The sequence below is a fragment of the Acipenser ruthenus genome, chromosome 18, assembly GCF_902713425.1.
Source record: "Acipenser ruthenus chromosome 18, fAciRut3.2 maternal haplotype, whole genome shotgun sequence".
NCBI lineage: Eukaryota > Metazoa > Chordata > Actinopteri > Acipenseriformes > Acipenseridae > Acipenser > Acipenser ruthenus.
In genome coordinates, this window is record NC_081206.1 from 23,339,408 (window position 1) to 23,360,060 (window position 20,653).

Consider the following 20,653-nt stretch of genomic DNA (forward strand, 5'->3'; position numbering starts at 1 on the left):
ATCCTCTTTAGCATTTTACAGGGTGATTTTGTTTGTACCATTGCTGTACCTCACTGATGTAACACTCTTGCTTCACTCAATTCAATCTGCAGTTTTTATAGACAAGTAAATCAAAGCATGATATGTACAAACATTCGCTAGTGTCTTTATGTAATTGCAGTGCATTCACATTAGTTGAAAACAAAATAAAGAATGCGTCACACAATTATAATGTTTTTAATGACAAACTGAGATTTGCAACAATAATTTAAGGGACTTGGTCCCGCTGGTCTCACAGAACAGCACAGATTAATTGTACAGCACAGATCCCTTTCTTCAGGAGTTAATAACACACACACAAGTTTGGAATGATAGACACCCCCCCTCCCCAGTCTAAACAGATTTCTTTGAATTTTGCAATTTATTTTATTATTCAGAATTATAATACAGTAAAAAGGACAAAGTGATAAAGAAACTGATTGAACATACTTTCATATGGAACATTAGCCTGCTTTATTATTGATTTCCTGTCAGATGTTACAAGAACACACATTTCCCCATTGTATCCAAGTCATTGCAAGCTCCTCCTATTTTATAAAAAGGTAATGTTTACTTAATGGCACTGGTTATACTTTCATTACATGTAGCTATTACATTGTTACTACATATGGAATAACATACAATGTATGCACTTTCATTACATATGTAGTTAATAGTAACTACAGGTATTTACATTAAAACCATAAAAAATATGCTTTTAGTTACATTAAAACACCACTGAATATTGCTTATGATATTAATGTCACTAATGTTGATAATACAGAAACATTTAATAAACTTTACAGAAAAATTGACACAGAATTAAAAAACAACCACCTAATAACAGATTAGTGACAGATTTAATAACAACAAATGTGGTCTTTTGCACAAAACACAGGTTCAGCTAGATAATGAGAGTGGAAAAGGCAGATCCCAGTTTCCCTGAAATTCAAATGTGGCACCAAATGTGTGTAGCTGGGTGCTGTCAATGTCTCATTACCTTGAATATTTAGAATACATACCAAGAACAATGTATTTATTTATTTTTATACTAACTACACTGCTATACTCTTGTGTGGCTTTGTTGTTGTACTGCCTATACATCAACATGGCTACTTACAACTGTATATACAGTACATCTAAATCCAAACCCGTAACTATTGATTGCAATGCATTTGGTGTTTAGAAGGAACAGTATACCAATGGGATGGAATTGATATACTGCACCAGTACCAAATGACCTGCGCTTGGTATGTATGTAAGTAAATATAGACAAAGAGAGGTTTCAATATCAGGTCACATATTAATTCTCAGCTGCACAACAGCTCAATTCAGTGATTTTTGTTTCTGATAATTCAGGGTTAAAAAGAAATCTACGGGAACATGTGAAACTCTAACAACTCTAAATAACTAAAACAAAATGTTTTATAATTCTTTAAAACAGGAGGTCTGTTGCTTTAAATGACCGACTGTCCTATAGATGTGCTTTCGACACTATTTCTTCTGCATATATATATATATATATATATATATATATATATATATATATATATATATATATATATATATATATAAATAAAGATTTTCATTCAGTTATTAACATGTGCTATCTATAAAACATTGTTAATACATGTATGTTAACAAGATATTTCTCTTTGTGGTAGGGGAAAACATGGCCTACTTCCGCATAGGTTTTATTTATGTATCCACATTTTTGTTGTTTACCCTTTCCTTTGTAATTCCAATGCAGTAGACTATAAATATACTTTCTGGTATGTTGGGGACTGTTTTTTTAATGAGCAAAAGGCACTGATTAAGTATCATTGCACAAGGTTTTGGTGCTACCCATGCTGTTAGGCAGAAAGACAACTACAGTAAAACAGACTAATTGGGAAAGGAGTCCTATAAAGACTGTTAAGACACATATATAGGATGGGTATAGTGTTACTAGGTAAACCACAGAGTAATGCATCTGGTCAGGTTGAAATGCCAGATGTAGGACACAGGATATTGGAACACCTTTTTTAAAGTAATATCAGGGATAGAAGCCCTACTTGAGGCAAATAATATGCATACCAATTCCATAATAAAAGACAGTTACAGCGCCCCTATACCTCATGAATGTGGTCATGGTGCTTTGCACTGGGTACCTCTGACTGCTAAATATCATTGCTTTACAAACTGCACTTCTGGAGAGAAGCATCCTATACCACAGTGGCAATGTAGAAGCACAGTGTCTGTCTGTTTGCTTGCCCTGCACCACAACTATTGGTGTACATGATAGTTATTATGGAAAAGGAGCATCTCCGACAATGGCCTTTGCAATACTAGTCCATACTAGTGCAGGACTCTGTGAAAACAGGCACCTTGAAAAGTGACAATGGAAATTCAAGCCAAAGAATAAAAATATGAAGACATTAGTATTTTTTTAACAGAAGGTAACTGAGAAAAGAACATTCCTTTTTATTGGCAACACATCTATTCACGAAGAACATGCCTATAAGCTTTATTCGTTAAATCTTTATGTGAAGACATACAAATGTCAAAAATGACTTTTTCAGATCATCTATTGATGATAAAAAAAAAGAAAATTATCATAGTTGTTTCATAGCAACCACCAACCACAAATTTTAAACAAAAACCTGTAAAATACATGGTTTGCCAATATCAGACTTCATTGTAATATGGTTCCCATACACTCCTTGCAGAGGGTAGATGAAAATGCAGATAGAATTCAAATACCATGTACAGTAAGAACAAATGCCAACAATGCCACTGCCTGTCTGGTTTACTAAAGTTCTACAATGAACCACCTTAGCCATAGAACATGGGGATTTGATCAATGATTCCTTTTAATCCATATCACACAACTGAAACGACTTCTCCTTTGGAAATGGCAGGTGTTTTGAGTGGCACCAAACAGCAAAGATCCATCAGAAGAGGACTGCTTTGTTTTTTTCTGTTGGTTGTAATTGAGGATTGGTTGGCTGGCTATTGAAAGCTGCTGTAACAGCGAGTTCTCTGGTGAGATCAAAACCCACCAATTGGAGGGAAAGGGTTAACCCCACATAGCTGTGCTCTGTGCATTTGTATTTTTCATCCAGTTCAAAATCTTCACATTTAAGAAACACTGGATGTCCTTCAATGCAAAATAAAAAAAAGGATAAAAAAAAAAAAAAAAAAACACAAAAAAACACAATGTGTTCCCAAAGGCCTGTTTGTTTCACCCTGGGCAGGCACCCAGATATTTGGCAATGTCTCATCATTTGTGCTTCATGGCAAGCTGGAAGACGGAGAAAAACAGAGAAAGAAAGATTAACGTAACTCATTAGAAACAGGTGCACAGCAATCTAAGCTAAAATTATACCTATTATTATCTAATTAAACACTAACATTTTCAGGTGGCCTTTGTTTCAACATTTAAAGGTTAATCTTTTCAGCTTAATGAATCAATGATAAGGCACAACAGTTATTAACAAAATAAATCATTAAACAAGTTCAATCAAAACAATTTTTTTGGTTTAACAGCACAACATCATTTGTTTAGTTTGTAAGTGTATTATTATTAATCTTATAATGCATCGGCACAGAGCCCCACCTTTATGAAGGTCATACAGGTCCCACCTGTAGACATTACTGTTTAACGATGGGATAATAATCTGCTAAGGCATCTTGCACATTTTAACCATTTGTTCATAATAAATAAAACCACATTCACTTCCATGTTCCATTGAAGATCAATGTGTATATCGATTTCTGTAGTATTTATAGTATAAATCTCCTAGTATGAAACAGGTACTATTTTCACAACCCCACTTAGGAACTTAAGTAGAACAAATGCTGACTTTTGTAAAAATGCCAGCTTTTCCATTTTCAAAGGCCATTCAACTAGTGAACAATAAAACCTTTTTGGATTAAACGATTTGACAGAATTGGCAAGAAAGCAATTGCTTCAAGAGTAACATCCGCTTCAGTACGACAAGGCATTAAAGCATTTTTTGAAAATGGCATCAAGATGCTGTCAGGTGATGCAGTTCTGTTTGCCTAAAGCAGAAGATAGTCAAAACTGTCAGGTATTGACTCATGTAGTTAATCTCAATCATTACTCAACAACGACTTACTCTATACTTCTTCCATCAGATTTCAAACTGTGTCCATAAAACATTTCCTACATTATTAACACCTCGTATTTTGTTAATCTTACCTCAATCCGTTACCGTACCCGATACCCCCAGGGGATATTCACCCACGATTATCCAGAAAGAATTAATTAGAACCCTAGTCTAGTTTTTTGTTGTTGTATGGTTATCTGAACCCCACTGGAGTATGTTATGAAAGCAATAACCCATGACAGGTGTTCAAATATGATTCAATAACCACACGCCTAAGGGTGTTCGAGTCAAAGCCAAGTGCAGTTAAACAGCCTAGACCTGCAGATATTGGACCATATTTGAACACCCTGGAGCGTGATATTGCATTTATAGGGGAACAAACCAACATTCCAAAACTTGTTAGCCAATGAGATTCTTGTCATTTTATAAGAAGCCAGTTTTCACAAGTGTCTGGGGGGTGTCTATATGCTTATACATTCTAGTGGAACACATTTTTTAATGTGGCTAATGGTAGGATATTGCATTTGTGTGTGGGTGTAGGGGTGCTTGACGGATCTTGATTAAATGAAGCTGAAACAAATGTTTCTCTTATAAAAGCTGTCCACAGTGCATAGATGTTGTATTTAATACCGCAGTTTAAATCAAGCCAACAAAAGACCTACCAATAAATTACATTTAAAAACAATCACACTAACCAAGTGTTTGTAATTTATTTTTATATACAGGCCATTTATTATTGGAGATGCAGCACAAACATTAAAAGTTACTGTATCAATGTTAAATAAACAGAAAAGTCCATTAATTTGAATTTTCTACCAAAAACTAATTCACTAAATTGATTGGAATTAACAGTTACATTTGAAGTAGAGCATTCAATGCAATCCCTAGTCTCAATTTTACTTGTATTATAAAACATGAGTTAATGAATGAAAACAGTTTATTTAAATCTGTGAAAATTAGCACACAATTATTTCTCTGCATTTACTCTTAAGACTGATAGGAGCTTCCTTAAATTTCCCATTCCAATTATTTTAGCTTTGTACTGCAACCAGCAATTCATTTCTCAAATTAAAACATAATTGGTCTATAATTTAAAAAATCTGAAATATTTGCCAACAAACAGGTTTGAGTTCAATCACAACATATCCATATCTTCAAGTTGAAGCATCATAATTTATAATATGTTAATACAGCTTAAGCAGGGGCTTATTTGTGTCACTGTACTGTATTTATATCTTGTCATATAGTACTATTTGAGATGGAGACAAATAGGCTACCATGCCCTACTGAGACATCTATTATCAAATACACCACAGATCCTCTGAGAACCATCATTGAACATCACAAATCAATGTAAACCCCTGTTGATAAACCACAGTCCCTGGTACTGTATATGCCTGTCATTAGTTTCCTAAGTGGTCTTCTATTTTCCAGAGCCCATTAACAGCCTATCTATTCTAGTTCCCAAGGAAGCTCCCCAGTGTTTGTAGGTATAAAGTTCATTCGTATTTGGTCATCAAAATATATACTGCTGTGTGCAATGGCCTTCAGCACAGAGAAGCTTCTTATTTTCAGAGCTAATAAATAAAACCATTGAAGCAAAGCAGCACTGTTAATCAAATCAATCTGTATTTTATATAGTGCCTTTTACATTAAATACAAGGCTGGGATGTGAATTCTAAAACATTGTGGATGTGTATGTCGTATAGAATCATAAGAAGATGCAGTGAAAGATCAGAAGTAGCAGAGATGTAACAGTATGTGTATGTCATATAGAAAGATGAGAGTAAGACAGTGAAAAATCAGAAGTAACCAAGACACAACAGCTAATAACAGATATCAGGCTTAAAGAGTATGTTGATGCATAAGACATTTAAAAGCATCCAATATATGGGACCTGGCAGTTAATACTGCAGACTATCTTTTCTATTGAGCAGATCCTATGTCTATTTAAAATCAGGCCTTGCTTAAAACCACAATGGCAAGTAGACAGGCTACCTGAAGAGAATGAACAATTCAAAACACTATTCTCTCAAGCAGCTCCAAGTGGTTAGGATCTCCAGTAAGTGAGATGACCTAAAGGTTACTGGTTCATATTTCATTATGGGGCTGCAAATTACTTGCCCTGCACAGCCCCACTTTGATGCCATATCTCATTTCCCAAGATGTCCTGTTTATACCTGTATGTGGATGACTGAACTAAGGAACAAAGTGAAGAATGTTAGCGACAGGAGTTAATAACCATTCAACATATTCAATCCTTTACTAGAATCCATTTCTGATGCCATCTCTTTGGGAGAATAGGGACAGTACTCTAGCAGTTTTCATCTCATTCTTAAATCTCACTGACTACCAATCTGCCACTTAGTCAGCCGCAAGATTTGGCTACTAATACTGGAGAGTGTGGAGAGGACAAAATGTCAAGGAAGTAGCAGTGTGCCCATAACCTCAATACTCACTGGAATGGATACTGAGAAAGACAAAAGCTCCATCAGTATCAATGATCTTGACGTTCCTACTAAGCAGTTTTTGGGTTCCCTGCAAGCATTAGTTCCAAGGATTATTCTCACAACAGCTGAGTCATAAGACAGTGACAAATGACTCTTGAGTATGTCTGACAGATGCTGCTTCTAAATAAGAGTCTTCTAAAGGGATCACTCCCTAAGGTTGGGATTAGATTAACCACAAACCACCGTAATTATAAAATCTTTTTTCACACACTGCCAATAATGACACTATGTTGGTGTTTTGATATTGACACCAGTCCACCAGGAGATGGATCAAGACAACAGATAAGTCCCCATGCGGTTACTTGATGAACCTACAATACCAGTCTCAAACAATGGGCAATCCAAACTACAAATAAAAAAGGAACCGTATGTATTTCCACCAAAAGCAGATAAAAATAAAAGAAAGCACCAAGTGAAGGATTTTACTTACAAAAACAGAATACAGAAATAAACAGTAATATGAAGTTAGTATTGGTTTCACACCTACCACAGTGCTGGGGAAGATGGTAACAGGAAACAGAGATGGCTCCAATATCCGCCCCCATTAGGGATAAGCATGGAAGAAAATACAAGTGATATCTCTTACCTTGTGTGCAGTGTCGGCAAACTGCTGGGCACTGTTCATCATTTCGCCTGTTTTCTCTTCTGTGCGGCCTAACCGTTCCCCACGCTCATTTAAGGCCTGACTAGCCTTTTGTACTGCACTGGTGACGCTATCTGCAGCTGAATGCAAGATGCTGTTACCTAGGAAACAAAAAGTTTATTGCAAGTCACTGCTGTACCTTTTAAACAAAATAAGACATATCATAACATCTTTGTTTACCAGCTAGAGTTGAAACAGCAGGTTTCCCAACCTTATCACAATTAATTAACCCATCGACAGTCTTTCAAACAATTTATGCTCTTAGGGTCTCATTGTCAAACCGGACTTCCCATCTAGATTGATTTTGCATTTCAATTTTGTCTCGAGGCCAGCAAGTAACCTGCAGTGACAAAAGAGACACCTGTATAGATTGGTGGTTTTCCCTCACTTTGATGACTTAGAAATTTAAATACAATACACTACTGTACCACTGGCATAAAGAATAAGAACAAGCAATATATTAATCATATTAAACATGTTAGTGCATATATATATATATATATATATATATATATATATATATATATATATATATATATATATATATATATATATATATGCACAAACATACACAATGTCCATTCCAGTTTATACAACAGTAGAGATAGTGTAGAGATAGCATTTTTTTTACTATTCTTTTTTACTATACTATTTTTCTTACTATACTATTTTTTACTGTTCTTGAATATTTTTTGTTGCTGGATCTCATTCTGGAATCTTGTGTTTATTCAAATACAGAAACTGCATATTCCAAATGACAGTGTTGCTAAGCAGCTGATCCAATGAAAGCAATTCCTTGAATACAGCTAAATTTAATTTAGGTTTGAGCTTGCATGGACTGCTGTGTTGATTTCACTCGCATGTTAAAGCAATTATGTTAATACAACTCCTGGGACCGTAAAAGAGCCCAAACAAAATATCCTCCTACAAATGTAAAATAATTGGATATGGTTATTATACATTTTATACCAATGCAGCCTTACTGTCAAAGTTTTCTATCTTAAACTGCTTGCAAATGTTATCCGAATTCTGTGAAATTTCACACTATGCCTCTGACGTAGATTATCTGTCCTTGACAATGGTAAATTCTCAGCATTCTCTCCTGGAGGGCCACTCTAAATGTATTCATCTGTTTGTAATTACATTCAGTTACGTCATTTACTACTTACTATTTCATTGTAACAGAAAATAACTACTAATTGGCCTGGTCGAAGTTGTCTTGTAGAAGGTGAATGCTACAGAAATGTGAAGTGTCTGTTAATATGGTTAATGGTTTAAAACAAAATCCAAGTGAACTCAATTACCATAAGTATTCCATGTAGGTGGTTTCGGAGAAAAGACAAAAGAACAAAACATTATGCATGAATCCTGCCTTCCCAATACATTGCGGTTCTTTTAATAAGCTGTTGCTGGTGAATGTTGCTCAACTGTTGTGCTTTTTGGCAGTTTATATTCCTTTAAAGGGAATCAATAAGCTTCTGTTAAAATCAGTAAAATTTGAATTTCAGAGACCAAAGTCTTGGACACTACCAATGTCAAGGTGTCTAGTGTATATCAATTGGCAGGCTTTGGAAAATCACAATACTACTTTTATCTGCAATATGTGCAATTCAGTTTTGATAAGAATGCTTATAAAAGCTGTAAACATGATGGGAATATAGAGGCCATACTAGCTCAAGATTAAGATCCATGTCAAATTCCCAATACATTATATATAAACCTGAAAATAGTAGGATGTCTGTAACTCATATGGTTACTGAGATGGTGTGGGAAAAAGCAGTGCCACATTACCTTTAAGCACCACCATAAGAAGTAGTAATTTAAGACAATAAATGACAATTAGATGCTATAAATGAAGATTTTTTTTGTAAGATAACCAGAAAACCTTTTTATTTAGTGTTTTTTTCAATTAGTCACTGAAAAAATATAAAAGGTGTCTGCTATAAGCTCCCTTTGCAGTTTGCTGGGTTATCTTAAACGTTTCTTAATTCACTTTTCATACACCTGGCAGTCTAATTTCACACCACCAGCTTAGAGCTCAAATGCTATGTATGCTGTGAAAGGAAGGGGCTCCTGAGTGGGCAGAGCAGAACTCAACAAAATGCCACCCTGCTGAAAAGAACGCCAGCAGCGAAGAGCTATAAGTAGAAATCTTTCTACAAAACACCACAGTGCTGAGAGCTTACATTCAGACATTGCCACCAGCTTTGCTGCTAATAAACTAACATCATCACATGAACAATGCGGGAGATAAGTGTCTCTACCCACTATTAAAGCCATTTGAATATTGACAATCCCACATCATGTATCATGCTTTTAAAACATAGGATTTCATTACAGAACACCTCCCATTGGACACATACTGAGACTTTTTTGTTTTTACTGAAATAAAAATATACAAATATAACTGTTACGTTCCTGTTCGTCCTAGATAGAGAACATCAAATGGTGGTGACTTGTCTTTAAGGATAGTAAAAGTTAAAATGCCAACTGTGCCATGTAATTCTATGTATTTACAAGTACTGAAGCTTAGGGGATAAAGCAGAACTTGGCCAGTCCTTGGTACATTATAAATAGTTACTTTAATAATGCTATTCAATAGAACCCAATGTAATATTTATTACATTATTTCGCCACAATAACCAGATCTAAGGACAAGTTATTCTTTTTATGTTTTGGCATTTTGGTACAACAATGTAGAAAACATAACTCCTAGTTCTGCTTTGGTTGTGAGCACTGTTCTCATTTACAGCTGATAACTGTACGCTGGGTGGCACCTAATGAATTATATAGAACATTATGATGAAGTGTGATGTTGACTCCCTTAACGGTTTTACTGTCAGCTGAGGAGTCCTTGTTACACAGATTAGATCTGTGTGAGGTCAGGGTGTGTCAAGGCAATGCAGCAAAAGATTTGTAAAAAACTGAAATCTCAAAATTGTACAGTACACATTACACTAAATTCTGCCTCATTTGCTTACCATTTAAATGATTCAATCTGAAAGGCTGAGGAAATTGATTTGAAGGGCTAGAAAACAATAACAGATGCAACGCTGTCGACGGGCCAGCAAGTGCTTGGAATTTATTCAAAACTATAAAACGGCTTTGCATTTCCATCACTCTTTGTAAGTTATACTCCAAAAAGGCCTCGGCCCACAGGGAGCAATGTCCAATCCTGAGGGCGAAATAAAAAATAAACAGGCCTACCTATATAAAAAATCAACCACATGCTGTAGGGCTTGGCATTTTTTGTCCCTACAGCACTTCTGATATCATTTTGCCAACAACAACAGGTCTATCCTACGGCATATTTAGAAAGAATTTCATGTCAATATTACTCAAATTGGGGAACAATGAGTCAGTTGATAATCTATAATTTACTGTACTTTGTCTTGACAAAATTCTAAAAATAAAGCAAATCTACAGCAAATGCAGAGGTAATTCTTCATTAACATACCAGTAAACCTGTGAATATAATATGAAAAATAAATTAGGGATTTAAAAAAGCAAGGTCCTCGATGTATTCACATAATGTTAAATGCACAGGACATTGCACCAATAAGAAAGGAGTAGTACACTCCACAATTACTGTCCCACACATGTGCAGCTTCATTAAACATGTTTAGCACTGGTGTGAGACTTAAACTGTGGAGAGCAGCAAATATTATACCAGTGTTTTATCTGCATGCCCTGCTAATTTGTTTCTCTTGTTGGTGGGCTGTGTGAATTGTACAGTAGCTGTACTGTACAAACCGGAAGTGGTGTTACACTAGAGACATTGACTTTGAAATGCAGTACAATGAACACTAGTCTAACTGATTCAGTACCTCTATTTCTAGGACATTTCCCACACTTACTTACATATTATGAGGGTGTTTATTAACATTGTAAAAAAAAGGTTAACACAACTCAAAACTAAAAAGTGCTTAAACTTAAAGTTGAACTCTGAAAATGATCAATTTAAAATACTTCACAGCAGTATTTGATGGATAAAAAAAAAATATCTGCAGCATGTTAATTAATGAAACAAATACATTAGAAGCATACCAATTATCAGTCAAATTTAAGATTGGACTAGCATTTAAATACACACACACACGCACACACACAAAGCAAATTAGGGAATCATAACAATGTTATTAATAAAACATAAAGCACATTATTTATTTTTGCTATTCCACCACAAGAAAAAAACAATGCTTGATTAAGAATTCACGGAAATGAGCAAGGGCTGCGAGGAATAAGCCCTGGGACTTGCAAATAGGAATTATGTGAATTGCTTTTCCCCTTGCCCTCATGGAGGTGGGATGGAAACGATCGGCCTCCAAGGCTGGGAAGTAAGCGTTACTTCAGTGGAAAATGAAGAGAAGGACAGAGGATACATCTGAGAAGACTAGATGTCACCCCGACTAACAAAGAACGCCTATGCTTTGGGAGATTGGCACAGCCAGACCTCCGAGACAAAGCCACGCGGGGCAACATTCATTTTGAAAGAGAAAATGAAATGAACATGCAAAGGGGCCAGAGAGGAACACTGGCACAGGTGAAAGCAAGTTGTTAGTAAAGAATACAGGGTTCTCCCCTGGCTCAGGGAGAGCATGTATGCTGGCCCTCCTTCTCCTTACCTCCAAGTAACTTGGACTGGCAGTTAATAAACTCTGGCTTCCTGTCTGCAAGGAACCGCTGACAAGTGTGGTGGAGGATCTGAAAGAACGTGCATTTCTCTGTGGCTGAGCCTGCTACCCATGGGTCTAAAGCGTTGTCAAATACTAAATCGAATTCTGCACAGTCCTGCAGAGGAACAAAGAAAAACATTACAATAAATATTTATTACAAAAAAGCATGGACTGTGTGATAGATACACGGACGGTAATGGATGTAAAATGAAATCTGTTACTTCTCACAGTCTCGGATTCAAAATGCATCCAGAGTTTACATTGCCGGAATCCTAATGTGGACATCCTCATTTCAACACAGCACGTTAGCGTTTGTATACGTATTGGTGAAACGTACATTCAATGTATTATAGAAACTGAAAATCGATTTAAACTGATTTTGCCAAATATTAAAAAACGATACCCCCCCCCCACCCGAACCGAACAAAAAATAAAATTCAGGCCCTAGATATAGTTGAAATGAGGCATGCTGTATGAGCAATAAAAATGTCAGAATTTTTTTTTTTTTTTTTTTTTTTAAACCAGGTTGATTCTGAACCCTGTCTTTACTGTCTAAATCTGTGGTACTCATTTGTGGTGTTTTCATCATTACAGTCCTTGTTCCACCCATATCTTGAATTGTTCATTTGAGCAACCCAGTCCTTGTTCTAACCAGGTTTTTAACTGTTTAATTGAACCTTGGTGTTTAAGCAATTTAGAACTAGGTTTGAGTCAGGTCCTGGCTTGGAATTTACTGAAAGAGACTGAAGTGGATACCACTGTTCAAAATAAATGTTCATAAAGCTAGCAGAAGGGACTCACTTGATTTGGGTCAATTCCGTTCACCTGCCGTAGCTGATCAAGCGTCCACTGTGATCTCCGTACAAATGCTGATGAGCCTTCAAACTGTTTGACCTTGGTAATTGAGACCTGAGCGGGCTTCTTATTTGTCACTGAAAATAAAAAAGGATAAATACAGTTATTTAAAAAGGTATGTTAACATGTTTGTCCTATCTTTTAACAACAGTTCAAAGTTTAAGTCACTTCTCTAGATCAGAATCCACCTGGCATTATCCAAGTCTGTGGAATCCTAGATGCTGGCTCTGGTTGTTTACTTCCTAATTCTTAAGAAATCACATGATCTTTCAACTGGCCCTGTATGAAGAAGGTGGGATCAGAAGTCTTTGGAATCGAGATATACAGTACTCAAAGGAGTCGCATGCTGTCATACAGCAAGTCAAAGTATTTAAGCAAGCATAGAAGAATACGAGGTGGCTTGTGTACTGTCTGACAGCTACAGTAGCTTTCAAACAGGCAAGTAATATATACAGTACTATAGTATCAGAGATATTCACTCTCTTCTTTTTTGACAAAAAATAAATGATCTATGCACACACACCATACATAATTGCACCATTAAAAGACTCGTGATTAGGCTAGCACTGGTATTAAGCGAGGAAAACGTAAACAATGTTCTCATGAACCACTGGTAAAGAAAATAGCACACACACATTGCCTAGATACTGTAGGACCATAAACTAAAATGTTTAAGTTTCTTCTCATATGCTTTAAAGATTAAAGCAGGTTTTCAACAACAGGAATTACATATTTCCTCTATTGCTCTGTCCAGCACAGGAAACGGAGGAGGTCTAACAATTGCAGTTTCTTTCGGTTGCCAATATTTCTTTTCATACTCTTTTTTTATATCCAAAGACAAAAAAGTTGGTCTCTGGTAAACTTAAGTATTTTTGTGCAGTAAATTTGCCTTTAGACCACATGTTCCACTATGGTTTTGGCGAGTGTTTTCCTGGTACAGTATATAGTACAGTGCTTCTGTTTCCACTTAATAACATAAGTAAAAACTACATATATCCGGACTGAATAAAACTGAACTGGGCCAAAATACAATAGGATAAGGCATTTTTTCAATTAAAAAAAGTCAACAGTATATTTCCCAAAGAAATGAATCACCTACTGTAGGGGTCAGTGTTGCAGGAGAATTAGCCAATTATAAATGTTATCACTTCTCTGTTGCAGACCTAGTAAGTGTGAAGATAAGATTGCTCTGCATTTTGGGATATGCTGACCTTTGCCAGAGTATTTCCTATCTGCAGACCTAATAATCCCTTTCATATCAATCAGTTTTAATATATATATATTTCTTTGCTATGAAATCTCACATTATTTTCAAAAACCACCTGGGAACTCGTGGACTGTCAAACACATTGCTATTGTACAATGCGACTGACTTGCCAGTCAGGTCACATTTCATTAGAACAGCTCTCTCCATGATGTGTGTAGCACTTTATTATATTCTCATGAGAAATGTCCAGTAGTATGTCTACTACTGTTTAGTTATAGAAGACCCAGCAATTTGGTAGTATACTTGACTATTCTGCAGCAGAATTATCTAGGATAAGGCAATTCAATCTGAACAGTGATACATTTAAAAATGATGTTAAAAATACAGTAAGCAATTACTGGGTTAAAAGCTTCCCTAATCATCTTACCCATTAATCTGACCTCTAGCAATAATTACACAAAATGGTTATTACAGCTCAAGTGGACTAAATTCTGGGGATGTGTTTCCTTCATTTGTGGTTAATGATACATAAACCATATGTGACAGAGAAACGGGTTCCAGGGTAGGGGTTGTGTGCATGCACAGTACAAACTGTGTAACTCATGAGAATGTGTCTGAAATTTGCAACAATGCCCTGTTTGATGACCTATGACCACTGTTTTTCTTCATATGCATTGATTTACACATGTAGTCTGTCGGTACATTTAAAAAGATGTCAACTCTATGCCCCGTGTTTCTGACGACACCTCTGCCAAGGTCTTGTCCAGCATTTACGTGGCTTCACTTCTGCTTTTAATGCATTTAAAATATCTACAGCTGAGACGACTATAACAGCCAGTTCTGCATCTGCAATTAGTTAAGCCACTAAAGATAATGACAGACTGAAGGAAAGAACCGACAGCACCAGCAGGGTCAGCGTAATTGCCAGAAAAAAAAAAATACACACTTCTTGTTGGAAAACATGGATCGAGAATTGATTAGCAGTTTGCTACGCATGTGAACTGGCAGAGCTATACTGGTGTTCTTTTCTGAAAAGAGACTAATATTGCAGATAGCAGACTGTTTGGTTCAAATTGCATGTACTGCTAACAATTGATAAGAGACCTTGCGTCTACAAGCTTCTTGTCCAACATTGACTGCAAGCTAACAAGATAACAATGCTCAGGTGTGGACAAAGCAGTTGCAGGTGATTAAGTTCTGCAATTTCGAGAGCGATTTGGTTGCACAACTGATCGCTTTAGTTTGATATCCATTATACTTTAGAATCTGCTCATTCAGTATTGAAAAAGAACCAGTAGAATGCTGACTAAAAGGAGAAGACAAATATGCAGAATTAGTAATATTAGCCAAGCCAAATTACCTCTACCCACACTGTATATTGGATTTCAGTAGTAAGCTAGTTATTGGCCTACACACCCAAGTGGCGACCAATCAGAATACAGTATGTTGCAAGACACTTACACTAGATAAGACAGCAATCGTCACATGTAATTAGAAGGGTGGTTTGTCCAATGCATACATTATATTATGCATTTACTGTGTTTTATGCAGTGCTTTAAAATAGAACTGTAATGTACTTGTATACTGGCTTCAACCATATCCTGTGTATTAACTGCAGAACTGTATACAGATCAACTCCATTCAAAACAGCAGCCCTGTAAACTGAATTTTAAATGCCAATATGTATTTCTCTGCCCATTTTGATTTTTTCAGCTTTAGATGCTAAGATAGGTTAATCAGTTATCCCATGGCAAGTCTTTCTGTTTTAAAAGTGCCAGAAAGAGTTTATATGCTTATTTAACACTCAATTCAGATTTAAGAATGTAACCATCACAGCAACATAGTTTTACAAGATCAGGATTCATACTACAGTATGTCAGGGAATTAAAATTAAACTGTACCTTACCATTAAAAAATATATATACATATCTTGAAATAATGGTCTGAAAGTGCAGCAATCTAAATAGAGCATACTATACCATTTTAAATTGATTTTAAATACTTCCACACAATTTACCTTTGCCTTCAAATCAGGTGAGAGCTGGTCAGTAGAACTAACACGCTAAGTGGGCATATGAATATAGAAAAAAGGTCTATTAAATGCCACAGTGACTTACAAGAGCACAAATTGAGAACTGTCACTTAAAAATAGCTTATGAAACTTCAAGCGCATCAAGTGAGTATGGACCATTCATCAGTATGCAAGATGCATTCTTCTGTCAGCCTTTTATTTCAATCTTGTGAGGTGCAGCTTTTAGTGTCTTTCTCGTTCTTCTCTGGTGATTAAGGTTCTATTAAAATTGGACTTTGTCAGAGGAATGTTTTCTTGTAATCAGTTCCCAGGAATAGAATGCACAGTTATTTGCTTCTCAGTGGTTGAACACAATCCACACTGCACTGCTGGAAATTGAGATGAATTAATGTTATTGGTTTTAAATATGGGTGAAATGTTCTCCTGCCAGACACTTACAAACATGCACATATCAAATAGTAAAATGGTGGGGATAGGAAGGAGGCTGTTGAATATACTGTTACAATAATCCAAACTTTATTACTAATTTATCAAAAGATTCTTCCAGCTGGAATTATTTTTTCAAATGGAAATTCATGTCTGCCTAATGTGATGGTACAACACTTTGACATATTAACATTGTTTCCCAATTAGAATTCATAGAAACCAAGATATCTGTAAAGTAAGTTGTACTTTGGTCCATACATAAAGGCATTCTTGTTTAAAATTCATACCAGGAGACAAATAGGTCTTTAAGGTTTTGAACTAAAACTGTAGCATTCCCTTAAAAAAGTACCTGAACAGAGTAAAATGTACAAGATATCAAACGGAACATTGCTGTTTAACTTTAAACATCAACTATAGTGAGAATGACAGAATACCAATGGAGGATTCTCTTCCAATATGATCAAATTTAAGTTAAATCGGAAAGAAAAAAAAAAAGATTTAAAAAAGGTGGCAGCACTGTATTTACAGTAAAATCAAACCATTGTATATTGAGCTTTTCATGCTTCTTTGAGACCCATTATTGCCTTACAGCTACTGTACAGTAAAGGAAACACACTTTTAGGAAAGTTGGCACTATTTACAGCAGTAAGGTTTTTGAATCTGGTATCATTCAAACCACAAACAGTTAACATATGACTGGGGTAGATGCCCTCTCTTTCTCCGCAATGGCCCGTGTTTCTACAGTCTAGATGGCATACAAACATCATCTTGTAGGAATATATTAATTCAGCTTGTGTTTCCCCTTTGATGCAATACATTGACTCCTTTTACCAGTAAATACTGCACAATACCAATACAGTGCAAAGAGGTATACAGAAAAGCAGTGGTTTTCAATTCTGCCAGAGTTTAGCAAGTGCTAAATAATTCTCAGTGTGAAATCTCCTTGGCAATTGGTTTTACATAATCGTTTCATGCATGTGGGCGTTATCCTCTGCACATTTCACAGAATCCACCAAGGAGTCAAGAATAACAATATTTAAATACACAAAAACATAACACAAAACCACATCTTCAAAGAGCCTCAGCACTTCAAATTATAAAACCCTGATGAATTGTGAAGCATGCCGACTGCCAGGGAATAAAGGAAGCTCTATTAGCCTTTTACAAATCATCAAAGCTTTAAAACTCATTTGTTTGAAAGACGCTGCTGGATTTTTTTTTTTTTTATAAAAGATTAATTTAACTCCCACTAGTTGGCATTCCAATCATACTCCCTTTGCTGCTGTGATGAAAATCTGAAAACTCAATTAGGTTGTGCCGCAGTTCTGAGCTGTGGCCCCGCCCACCAGGCCACCAATGCAGTACCTGCCACATCAGTTCCCCTGTGTAATGACCTTGCTTTGTCTTTAACCAGATGCAGGAGCATGGAGTAATCTGCTGACTCATTTACTGAATTTTGCCAAAAAAGAAAAAATGCCAACTCACACACTCCTCAAGATGCAGTGCAGTCATGCAACAGGACAGGTGCTATAAAATCCAACATTCGAACTATCATTTCTTTACATGTATCCAAAGGCAAAAAAAAAAACATGTCCGTTGTCACCAGAAATGACACAACTGACAGACATGAGAAATAAGTATCATAACATGTTTTGGCTTGCACCGATTTATCACATTGCCAGAATTTGTGCAACATTTTCTAAGTTAGCATGTTGAAAAATCTTGTCTGTGTGAGATCTCTTTATTAAAAAAAAAAAAAAAAAAAAAAAAAAAAAAGATCCTCGATACAGCCACTCTTGATCCTCAATTTACTCCTGGCTGTCAACAAGTCCACAACATTAGGATGCGCATGCAGCAACACAAGCTGCCAGATATTGATCTCTAGCTAGTCGTCGTGCTGCTTTAGATTTGAGATGCAAGTCAGCTCACTAGGGTAAAGTAAGGCTTCACAACCTATTCTTACTTCTGGGATATTCTTCTACTTTAATACAGTGTTACCTATAATGGCTTTGCTAAGGTTTTGCAATTGAATAAATATATGAACACAGCACCGCCTAGATCAGGATTCTGGTAATCGGGATTTCTGCTTAAATGGGATACAACTCTGGGAGGGTTCTCCCCAATGCTATTTGTGTCGTTTAATTGGGACATCACTTCGTTTAATTGGGATACAGTATTTTCAAATGATGAATGGAGATCACTTTTCAAAGCAAGATAGGTTCGCGTAGCACAGTGCATTGAGTATGTGATTACGCTGTGACTTGCGTGAATTTCGTAAACCACATTGAACTCTTGAAGGAGGAGGAGTCTCCTGTGGTTTCTCAGGCTGCTGTTGCAAAGAAAGTTGCCGTGTCAACATCACAGGTGCCTCACCTTGTGATAAGACTAAATTTTGTATTTAACATTTAATCATAATGCGATTTCATTTTTTTTTTCCTTTTCATTTCAACAAAAAAAGTGTGACTAACTATGTCTGAAATGCCTCTCATTTAATTGGGGCAGCCGCCTATTCGGATATTTTTATTTCTCCTGAGGCGTCCCGGTGAAAGTGGCTCTGACTATACTTGTCTGAATCGTGAATGGATATCCAAATATGAAAATTCCATGTTCGTCCCAGCAATACAATTTTAGGAATTACAGATCAGCTAAGGTTGTGTAAAGAAATCCCCCCCCCCCCCACCCAGCCACTTATCTTGGAAAGTGGTAAATCTGTAGTTAAAATCAAAACTTGGATAAAACTTGGATTAATATTCTCCGATTTGAAACATATAAAAACAAAAACAGAATTTCAAAGACCAAGTCATTCACAAGTTAAGAGGCATGCCATGGAGCCAAATAAATGTAATCAAAATCTGTTTTGTATTTGGGAAGCCTTAAGAGCGATGCTTTGGGAGTCTTGAATTAAGCATTGGCTACTGCCTGAGTTGCTGTTAGAGCAAGCAGCCTTGCCAGCAACTCTGAGGGTTAAGTCCTGAGCCAACAACAAGCGTATTTCATAGATCCCTCCAGCTCAGAGCAAATACTCCTGCATTTTGTCATACAGGCACTCCAGGCATACAGACTAAGCAAACTGGGGCTCAGTGCTTTTTAAAATCAGAATATAGGAAGCTCTACATCTTCATGAACTCAGTTGTACAGAGGGAACACACTGCTCATATTTTATACTACAATCATGGGGTTCTGTATTAAACCACTTACCATGAACTGGGGCAGCAGTGTGGAGTAGTGGTTAGGGCTCTGGGCTCTCAACCGGAGGGTTGTGAGTTCAATCCCAGGTGGAGGACACTGTTGCTGTACCCTTGAGCAAGGTACTTTACCTAGATTGCTCCAGTAAAAACCCAACTGTATAAATGGGTAATTGTATGTAAAAAAATAATGTAATTGTATGTAAAAATAATGTGATATCATGTAACAATTGTAAGTCGCCCTGGATAAGGGCGTCTGCTAAGAAATAAATAATATTAAAGCAGCTGTTTGAGAACACCCTTGCTGTAAAAACTACGCCAAAGTTAAACACGAAGAGCAAGTGATCTGCTTAAATGTCTGAATTAATTCCCGTCCTTTTTTTGGTCCCAGCTATGTCCAAAGACAACGCGTGTCTGAACTCCACGTTAATAAATATAGGTGGTGAACTGGATGTCATGAGCCAGCTCAATCACCCAAAACAGCGCAACAACATCCAACAAGTTGTTGATGCCCTCTCAGAACTGACCAAATAAAAATCGCTAATGAATGTATTGATTGTGTTTTATTTGTTTGCATCATTAATATTTAACACAACAGTAAATAAAACACAAATTAAAAGAAAGGAGAGAGAATCTCTGACAGCACGAGCCTCCTCAGATCGCTGCTGTCCATTTGAAGCTGGCGGCTGAGGTAACCTTCTCAGTTGCCAAGTCCGCTTACAATAAGCAGGATTGGGCTTGTTTTTGAGAGTCGCGGGTTGGAATTTGCATAAACACCCATACTCCAACATGGGTTGTGGGTTTGTTTTGAAAAGGCAGTGCCGCTTTTTTTTCTCGTAAGACTTGGCAACTCTGGTAACCTTCCCCGTCTGTCTCACAGGCAGCCACTGATTCCTGAACCACCTCATTATGTTGTTGACAAGAGTATGTGCAGGATACAGCAGGCAGTGGCAATTTTGGGAACAAACTAATGCTGCACTTCAGTCCGT

The 20,653-nt window shown here is 36.5% G+C and overlaps 1 protein-coding gene across 1 annotated transcript in view; it reads right to left on the bottom strand.

Annotated features, from left to right (window-relative positions):
• Window positions 1-200: 200 nt before the first annotated feature.
• The window catches only part of LOC131698666 (syntaxin-binding protein 6), a 54,523-nt gene continuing 34,070 nt past the window's right edge, over window positions 201-20,653 (bottom strand). Inside the window, exons 3-6 of the mRNA XM_058991592.1 lie at window positions 12,761-12,891; window positions 11,909-12,074; window positions 7,227-7,384; window positions 201-3,301 (exon numbers count right to left, since the gene is read on the bottom strand). Of these exons, the coding sequence (XP_058847575.1) occupies window positions 3,281-3,301; window positions 7,227-7,384; window positions 11,909-12,074; window positions 12,761-12,891 (476 nt within the window). The 3' untranslated portion in view covers window positions 201-3,280. The remainder of the gene's footprint in view (window positions 3,302-7,226; window positions 7,385-11,908; window positions 12,075-12,760; window positions 12,892-20,653) is intronic.